Raw genomic sequence first — 9,011 nt, 5'->3', positions numbered from 1 at the left:
TGCACCTCTCTTTCCCTTCACACCATCTGCCTTTAGCTGGATTATTATGTACAGATGCTTCTTGACTTACCATGGGGCTATGTCCTGAAAAGCCCATCGTAAGTTGAAATATCCTACATCAAGCTGGGCATGGTGGTGCATGTCTATAATCCTAGCACTCAGGAGGCCGAGCCAGGAAGACTACTTTGAATTCAAGGCCAGCCTGGGCTATAAAGGGAGTTCGAGCCCAGCCTGAATTACACAGTGAGACCCTGTTTCAAAAAAAACAACAAAAAGAAAATGTCCTACGTCAAAATGCACTGGCCACACCTAAGCTAAGTATAACTCAGCCAACACAAAGCCTGCGGAATAATGCAGTGCTGACTAGCTAGCATCACTTGATACTGTACGGAAAGTGGAACCAGATTGGCTGTATGAGTACACTTGTGCACCTTCGGAAAGTAAAAACCTTGGAAAGTTGAAAAAACCTAAGTTGAAACACAGTAAGTCAGGAACCAGTTGTGTTACTGCCTATGGTCTCCTTGCCTCCCCTGGGATGCTTGGCTGTGAGGGCAGGGATTTCTGTCAGTCTAGGTCACAGCAGTGTCCCCAGTGCCAGCACAGCTCCTGGCACACAGCTGGTGCTCGATACTGTCTGCCTGTCAGCGGCCTGGCGGTGTGACCACGCTGACATAGCAGACATTCAGTAAGCACTGGCTGTTTTGCTGCGGGGCTGGGAGGTGTCCCCTCCTCTATGCTACCTCCTGGCAGACCTGGGAACTGGCCCTCAGCACAACCACAGGAACTTTATTTATAACACAAGGCTGGGGCAGAGTGGGGGTAGAAGAGGGGACAGCACAGGGCTGGCACGACCCTACTTTTGCTCCCGCCTCCAGACGATGACCATGCCGCTGGCGTCACTGGAGGCCAGCAGGCTCTCGTCACAGTTGAAGCTGACATCAAGCACGGGTGCGCTGTGGCCCTGCAGCTTGTTGACGGCAGCCTTGGCAGCTCGCTCCACATCAAAGAAGTGCACACACATGTCCTCGCTGCCTGTCACTGTCAGGGGAGAGACAGAGAGAGGCCATAAGGAGGCGCTGGGTCCCTAGCTGGGAGGTCACGTGGCCACTCCAGTTCCATGTGCAAAGTGAGAGGTCTCCAGGGTGTTCAAAGTATTTAGAGGGCATGAGCGGTCACGAAGCCCAGAAGTCATGGGGTCGGGTGTCATGAGGTCTGCCCCTAACCCTCCCCAGCCTCCCAGGCTCCTGACCCCCAGGGACTCACCCACACAGGCCCCCTGTCGGAAGGACATGAGGGGGCAGAAGATGCTGCGCACGGGGTGTGAGCTCTGCTCAATGGGGAAGCTTCTCTTCAGCTGTAGGGTCCCCTCGTTATCCACCACCCTGAGGAAAGGTCAGGAGAGCGGGTCAGCCTCAGCCCCAGGAGAGATGGCAGTGATAGGACAGTCTTCATCCCACCCCTGCGCCTGAGTTCTTTCCATGGTTCCCGAAATCCAGTTTTGTTTTGTTTTGATACGGGGTCTCGCACTGTTGCCCAGGATGGCCCCAAACTCCTGGGCTCAAGTGATCCTCCTGCTTCAGCCTCCCAAGTAGATGGGACTACAGGCATGCACTACTGTGGCCAGCTGAAATCCAGTGCTGAGATGATGGCATGTACCTCTCAGTAGGAGCCGCTGTGCAACTTTGTGACAGCCTGGACAACGTATCTGCTGACACAAACGGGAGCCTCTGCAGAGTCATTCACTCCTTTTTCATTCTTAGAATCTCAACCATCCAGGCATCAAGACAGGCACACAGAGAGGAGGTGGCTGTACAACCGGTCTGTCCACCCTGAGAAGCCGCACAGCCACCAAAGAGAGTGAACCACAGCTACTGTGGGCGACTGGGGGTTCCCTAGGGGTGTTCTGAGGAGAAAAGTGAGTGCGCCACTCTCTCAGTGGGAGGGCAAGTGCACGACCAGTACCCAGCCTGAGGTAGGGGGAGGGCTGAGGCAGTAGGGGAGGGGAGGGGATGGTCTCGGCAGGAAGAGCAAGAGTTTGAGTCCAGCCTGGAGTACCATAGCAAACCCCTGACTCAAAACAACAAACAAGTCAAGCAAGCAAAAGAAAATGAAAAAATCTTAAGCATATACTTGAAGTAAGAATTTAGAAAGTATATATCTACATACAATTTTTTTAAAGGAGGAAAAAACCCTGTACAATAAAAGACATCTTGTTGGGGCATGGTCTTCAGGCCAGGCTGGATGTTACTTGGGGCATTTTTCAACACATGAAGCCCAGGGCCAGGAATTTAGCTCAGTGGTTCCGCAGCCTGCCTCCCAAGTGCAGGGTGCTGAGTTCGATCCCCCACATAAAACAAAAAACATATGAAGCCCAGGGCCACTCCAGGGCTTCTGAAGCCACTGGCCTGGAAGAGGTCTGGGTATGACTTTTTGAGGCTTTTCGGGTCATTCCAAGGCATAGTCCAGGCTGAGAGTTGCATTTGCATAACATGATGCAGGTAAGCAAGGAGACTGAATCCTCCCTCCATAAAGTTTTAAAAAAGAATAAGGGCTGGGAATCAGGCATTGTGGTGCATGCCACTAAACCAAGCACTCAGGAGGCTGAGGCATGAGGATTCCAAGTCTGCTGCCAGCCTGGTAAAGTTACACAGAGCTCATGACAGTGAGATCCTGTCTCTAGCAAATAAACAAAGGGATGTAGCTCAGTAGGTAGAGCTCAAGGCCCTGGGTTCAATCTTCAGCACTACAATGAAATAAATGAAGAAAGAAAATAGGCCTCTGCTATAGGGAGACCACAGCTTTTTTTCTTTTCAGTTCTGACCATCAAACCCAGGGTCGTGCAAGCACTCTACCATTGAGCCACACCCCAGCCAAAGGCCCTGATCTGCTTAAATGTAAAATGGAAATAATAACAGTACCTACATCACAGGTTGGTGTGAGGACCAAATGAGGTGACACACAGAAAGTGATCTGAATAGGGCCTGTCCACGGCACGCCAACTGTTGTATAGGTGCTCACCGCTACTGTTATTCTTACTGCTGCTACCGGCATTAGCACCATCTCCTTAGGACATTAATGTTATTATTAACACTAGGGGTGGATCCTGGGCCTTGCACATGATAGGCAAGTGCTCTATCACTAAATTATATCTCTAGCCTCATCATCATCCTACTACCGGAGACAGCCTCCTCGCCCAGTGACGGCGAGGGCCCACCTGTAGAGCAGCAGCTTGTTGAGGCAAGCGTTGATGAGCAGCGAGGGGTCCCGAGCCTCACGGCTAACCCAAGAGCGGGCAGAGATGCTGGTCACTGGGCTGCCTTCATGCACCACCAGCCGCTTGGCTTTGGTCAGCTTCCCTGTGGTGGTGGAGGTGGGATGCAGAGGTGAGCATGAGGCTGGAACCCTGAGATAGAGGGACCCCACCCAGATGCAGGGCTGTGGCCTGCCTACCTGTGGCCATGTCAAAGAGGAAGGAGAAAATACTCCCACGGTCATCGCCTGCCCAGAGCAGCCGGCCAGGGGCATCGAAAGACAGAGCCAGGACACGGCCCGTCAGCTTGCTGGAGCCGCCCTTCACTTTCTTACCAGTGGAGATGTTCATGACGTGCACGTTCTGCTTGGCATTCCCCACCTGCAGGGAGAACACGCATACCCTCATCCGACACCCAGCCAGTGCCTCCTGGAGTCTGACCGTGGTGGGGCTACAAGAGGGGAACAGAAGATGACCAAAGGCATCTACCTTGCTCCCTAGCCAGCCCCTCTGTAATCTGCCCAGAGTAGGACAGCTGCTCCCGGGACTAAAGGGGTCTCAGAGCCATAATGTCACCCACCCCTTGGCCAGTCTGAAAATCACTGTACAATCCAGGCTTATGGTAAGTGAACAGCTTTCCCCACACCCTGACAGCTCCTTTGTGGAGACTCTGAGGTTGCTGCCCTGAACAGAGAAAGGTGCTGAGCACTAGCTCATGCTCCACCAGCTTCCAGGCCAGACTTTCCATGGTCTTCCCTGCCCTCTGACCAATCTGTATTGGAGGTCACCACGTGGGGCTGCCACTGACAGATGGATGAGCTCACAGTCTCATTATCTTGCTTCCCAGCAACAGCCCCTGCAGGTGGACAACTCCAGGACTCTGGCTGATGGGACCATAGGGGCGCCAGAGCCATGACCCCAGGCCCAGTCCGGCCTCCCAGAGTCTAACCAGCAAAGCCACTGCAGACCACAAACTGCGCCACCTTCCCACTTCTCTGGACTCCTTCCCTTTGAGACCAACCACAGCAAAACTGCTGTGATGGGACTGGGGGGTCCTACACCTTACACCCAACACCCTCGCACAGCTCTCAAGCCCCATGGTGAGAGGGTGCCCTGGAGCCTGACCACAGTGAGGTTGTTGTTGACGGGCTGGAAGGTGCAGCACAGCAGCTCGGCACTATCAGGGTCAGGGATCTCCCGGATACAGCGGCCGTCCTCGGAGGCCCAGATGCGCATGGTAGCATCCAGTGAGGTGGACACAAGGATGTCGTTGGAGAGGGACCAAGCGAAGTCAGAGACACCCCGGGTGTGGCCCCGCAGCACATGGAGCACGGTGGGTGGGGCGGGCACCAGCTGGCACAGGGAGATGCTGCCGTCCAGTGAGCAGCAGGCCAGGCGGTGCCGGTCGTCATTGGCAAAGCGCACCCTCGGGACTGCAATGGCAAGGAGCCATGTATGGGAATCAGCACACTTGCTACATATATTTGTACAAAAAGCTCTGACATGGGAAGTGAGCCCACAGCACAAGAACGGTGGCCTCAGCAGAGGGCTTTCCTTGGCAATCATAACCTCAGACGGCCCTCTGCCAAAATGCTCCCACATCTCAGCAGGCACTTTGCAGACTGCAAAAGTCTTCTGCAATGCACAAAAGCTCCTGCTGTCTTAGCTAGCCAGCGCTTTACAGTCGCCAGGTCTCTTTTGATACTGTGTAGTCCACTCTGCCCTCTGTGGAGGGATTTCTCATCAGCAGAGGCTTTGGACCCTTCCAAGGGACTCATGAAACCAGGTAGCCTGCTGCAAAGCACTCCTCTGAGTTTCCAAGGAAGCACTTCCCAGTACCTCAAGTACCGAGACTGCAGAGCGCTTTGCAGGGGGCTTCTGGGTTTGCCTAAGGTGCTGTGGGTGGTAAGTCTTCCTTCAGAGGCCTGCCAGTGGCCTTGCACTCTGAAAAGGACACCTTGGGTGGTTATCTGGACAAATATTTAGTGATAAGACCCATCCTCAACCGGCTTACCTGCCTCATCCACGTGCTGGTCAAAAACATGGTACATGCCCGCAAAGGCGTAGTTCTCACTCAGAGATGTGTCCCCGGCCATGGCCCGACTTGCCTCAGCTGCTGACGTGGGCACTACACTGCCGGGAGGCCTGAGCCCCAAGAAGAGGGGTGACAGATGACAGGTACAGGTGTTCAGCCCACCATGCCCCTGGTCCCCTCTCCTTAGCAACTCTTCCACCCCTGGCTGTCTCTGTTGCATACCTGTCTTCGTAGACTGCACGGTTCATCTGGGCCTGCAGCTGGTAGGATCCACGGCTGACAGAACGGCGGTGCCCGCGAGCCCCTAGGGCTCGAGGATCATCCTCAAAGTCCTGCAAGAGAGAAGCTCTGGGTGGGTGCAAATTAAAAATAGCTCCTGAGCTGGGTGTGGTGGTGCACACCTATAATCCCAGCACTCAGGAGGCTGAGGCAGGAAGGTCATAGTGAGTTCAAGGCCAGCCTGGGCTACACAATGAATCCAAGGCCAGCTGGAACTACATAGGGAGACCCTGTCTCAAAAAAAGCAAAAAGAGGGCCGAGGATTTAGTTCAGTGGTTCTACCATCTGCCTTGCAAGTGCAAAGTCCCAAATTCAATCCCTGGTACCAAAACAAAAACAAAAACAAAACAAAACAAAAAAACCAAAAACCAAAAAGCAAAACAAAACAGCCTCTGAGAACCTTTGAGATCCGGAGCCTTCAAAGTATACCCAGAACTTGATCCCTTCTCACTACACCTGTCCCCTGCCACCACCGTCATTGCTGGCCTGCGCTGCTGCAGTGGCTTCTTCACTGGTCCCCTTGCCCTTGCCCTGCTCCACACATACTCAACACACGCTCAGCACTTTGTTCACTGTACAAAGGACGAACACGCTCATCTAGAAAACTTCTCGGCTGTCTTGAAGTGGAAAAAAATAAAACACAAAGCAGAGACTAACAGTCTCACAGCTAGAGAGGGACCGCTGGTCTCAAGGCTTGCTCCTCCTGCTAGATCCATGAAGGTTGCTGTGCCCAAAAGATAAACTGCTGGAACAGCAGCAGCCTGTACCTCCCTCCCTACGTCTTAAAGATAAACTATAAAAGCAACATTTGCCTCCACCTCCCTACCCTTTGCTAAATTCTGCTTCTGTAAAATTCTGCTTGCTTCCCCGCCCTGCCTAAAGAACAATATAAAAAGGAATACAAACTTAGAAATGGGGCTCACACTGGAAGGTGACTTCCATTGGGCTGGCTAGCAAATAAGCCTGCATTTCCTTTCAACTCTGTGAATGCTGCTCTTTCTTGGTCTGTCCGCCTTCCAAGTGCCACATTAGTCTCACTTTATTCAGGTCTTGCAGAGCAGCAGCCCGACCATCCCTATAGCTTCCCTCTGCCCCCACACTAGTCCTTTGTATGTGCGTGGTGCTAGGGATGGAACCCAGCACCTCACACATGCTAGGCAAGTGCTCTGCCACTGAGCTACATCCCTGTTACACACACTAGGTCCCTTTCTCGCCCAACTCTGCTTTATTTTTCCTCTCAGCACCTCCCCTACCCAGCATGTTAGCTATGGATTCGTTTATTTGGCATGTTTCTCATGTTTATTGTCTTTTTTTTTTTTTTGAGTTAGGGTCTCACTATGTAGTCCAGGCTGGCCTTGAACTTGTGGTGATCCTCCTGCTTCAGCCTCCCAAGTGCTGGGATTACAGACGTGCGCTACCATACCCGGCTTCCTCTTTGTTTTTTGTCATGTTTATTATCTGTCTGCTGACACAGTTGGTGTAGTATCTCTTTTTGTCCTCTGTTGACCCTAAGTGCCAGGAAGAGTGGCCCGCCAGCACAGGTGCTTGAAACACTGGTGCTCAATGTGTGGAGGCCTTCTGAGGCCGGCCACCCGCATGGCAGCAGGTGGTTGCAGCCAGGAGCTCACCTCCATGCGGTCCAGGGTGGTGCGGCTGCTGCGGATAATGCTGTTGCTATAGGCGCGAGCACTGCCTGGCTCAGAGAGGGGCCCGTAACGTTGGCCCAGCAGTTGGCTTCGCAGCCTCAGGTACTGCCGCCGCAGTGCTGGGGGGTGCCCAGCCTTGGCATTCTCCCGCAGCAGCTGGCTGCGCCGGCGGATATACTGGGTCCGAAACTGTGGAAACGTTGGTGTGCGGTACGCGTTGTATCTACAAGGTCAGGAGGCAGGGTGGGCAGCAGGAACAGGACAGAGGAAATCAATCAGCTCGGGGCATAGGGTGAGAGAAATGAGGTGTGTGGCAGTGAGTGGAGTCACAGTGACAAGAGTGATGGACAGTAGTGTTGGGGCTTCCTTCTGGTGCTGTGATGGGTGTGATTCTGCAGTAATAACGGGCATTATGTCAGTATGGAACAAGAGTCAGTCTGCAGCTCTTTTGGGGTCGGTATGGGATCACAGTGCAAACAGTAACAAGGTTCAGTCCAGTGTGGTGGTAGATATCAGACTGCCATGACTATGGAGGTTAGTATGGGGCAATGGGACAGGTTAGTATGGGTGGCAGTGGTGTCAAACTGGGGTAGTGACGGTAGTAGGAAAAGGAGTGGGGAGCAATAGTAGGGGGTAGGAAATTACCAGGCTAAGCACCACCCAGCTCTCCCAAAAGCAGCCTCTTTTGCATTTGCCCACATCTGCCCGCATTTTCCCAGTACACTTTGCAGAACCCTCTCCAGCGGGGCTGTATTTCTGCAGGTGTGACCCCACATCCTGCAGATCGCGCATGCTCACCTCCAGCGTGCCCACTCAGCCAGTTAAGGCAAGTTCTCCACCCAGCCACTTTTATTGCCATTGCGCATGCACCACGTTAAGTTCCGCTCCCACGGGTTTCGACCCTACGTCTCACCTCGCGTCCACTGCTAAGACTTGCTGCCACACCGCGGCCATTCCCCGACCTCCTCCTCTGGCGTGTCCGCCCGCGGAAGCCTGCGGGACAAGGGCTTGGAATGTCACCGTCCCAAGCGAAGGGATCTAGTTCCGCCCCTTCCACCAGGTGGCCGTTGCCATAGACACCAAGTCCCTGCACGCCGCGAACGTGCGAAATCCCACCGGGTTGTTACCATGGTCATCACCCCAGCCCTGCCCTTCCTGGGCAGCGCTCGGGTGATTCACAGGAGCAATTCAGACCTCACCCGCTCCTCCCCGGTCACCATAGCAACGCTCCGCCCCCCGCCTAGCAACCCTGGTTTGACGCTCCCCACCCATCTTGCCCCCGTAGCCCTCCGCCTTCCGTTCTTGGGACCAAGAGCATAGCCCAGGATCGAGGACCACCTCCGGGGCTGCCTCCGGTTCTTGAGGCCTCCGGGGCGGCCCTGAGACCAGTGTCACCCGTTCCTTCAGTCTCTTCTCCGTTTCTCAGGCTCCAGGTAAGATGGCCGCCTGCCGCCAGAACGCGCAGCGGAGCACAGAGTGAATCGATAGAATAGTCCCAGGGCGTGGGAGTCTCGCAGGCGCACTGACAGTGGTTTCCGGCACAAGGATGGAGGCTCCACCCCTTGAGTTCTACCCACTCCATTGTGACACTTCTTATATCCATAGGAATAATGTTCAGGGATCATAGTGTCCAGGGATAGGGCTGAAGTCTCTGAATGACTTACTTGAAATCACATAATTTTCTTGTGAAAAAGTGTTGACTTGGGCCAGGAATTTAGCTCAGTGGCACTGCACCTGCCACACAAGGTCCCAAGTTCAATCCCCAGTATTGGGAGAAAAAAAAAAAAAAAAAAGGAAGACT

At 53.8% G+C, this 9,011-nt stretch overlaps 1 protein-coding gene across 3 annotated transcripts; it reads right to left on the bottom strand.

Moving 5' to 3' along the window:
- Positions 1–556: 556 nt before the first annotated feature.
- On the bottom strand, positions 557–8,696 carry Wdr13 (WD repeat domain 13). 3 transcript variants are annotated; one of them, XM_010606373.3, is made up of 10 exons: positions 8,549–8,696; positions 8,124–8,203; positions 7,193–7,433; positions 5,508–5,617; positions 5,265–5,395; positions 4,376–4,683; positions 3,451–3,631; positions 3,215–3,356; positions 1,264–1,382; positions 557–1,038 (listed from the first exon to the last, which is right to left on the bottom strand). In XM_010606373.3, exons 2-10 carry the CDS (start codon positions 8,162–8,164, stop codon positions 854–856), a joined length of 1,458 nt encoding a protein of 485 aa, XP_010604675.1. In that variant the 5' UTR covers positions 8,165–8,203; positions 8,549–8,696; the 3' UTR covers positions 557–853. The 3 variants fall into 3 exon arrangements, with proteins under 3 accessions (XP_010604675.1, XP_010604676.1, XP_010604677.1); XM_010606374.3 differs by having other exon boundaries at positions 8,479–8,553; XM_010606375.1 differs by lacking the exons at positions 7,193–7,433; positions 8,124–8,203; positions 8,549–8,696 and adding an exon at positions 6,230–6,295.
- Positions 8,697–9,011: the final 315 nt, after the last annotated feature.

The sequence above is a fragment of the Fukomys damarensis genome, unplaced genomic scaffold (assembly GCF_012274545.1).
Source record: "Fukomys damarensis isolate Sample0158 unplaced genomic scaffold, DMR_v1.0_HiC HiC_scaffold_39, whole genome shotgun sequence".
In the NCBI taxonomy this organism is placed as follows: domain Eukaryota; kingdom Metazoa; phylum Chordata; class Mammalia; order Rodentia; family Bathyergidae; genus Fukomys; species Fukomys damarensis.
This window is presented reverse-complemented; position numbering and strand designations above follow the sequence as displayed.

Coding starts and splice junctions, on each gene's coding strand:
- Wdr13 (XM_010606373.3), bottom strand. CDS start 8,164: ATGGCCGCGGTGTGGCAGCAAGTCTTAGCAGTGGACGCGAG. Junction 5,396..5,507: donor CGTGCAGTCTACGAAGACAG/GTATGCAACAGA, acceptor CTTGGGGCTCAG/GCCTCCCGGCAGTGTAGTGC. Junction 1,383..3,214: donor AACAAGCTGCTGCTCTACAG/GTGGGCCCTCGC, acceptor ACCTTTCCTCAG/GGTGGTGGATAACGAGGGGA.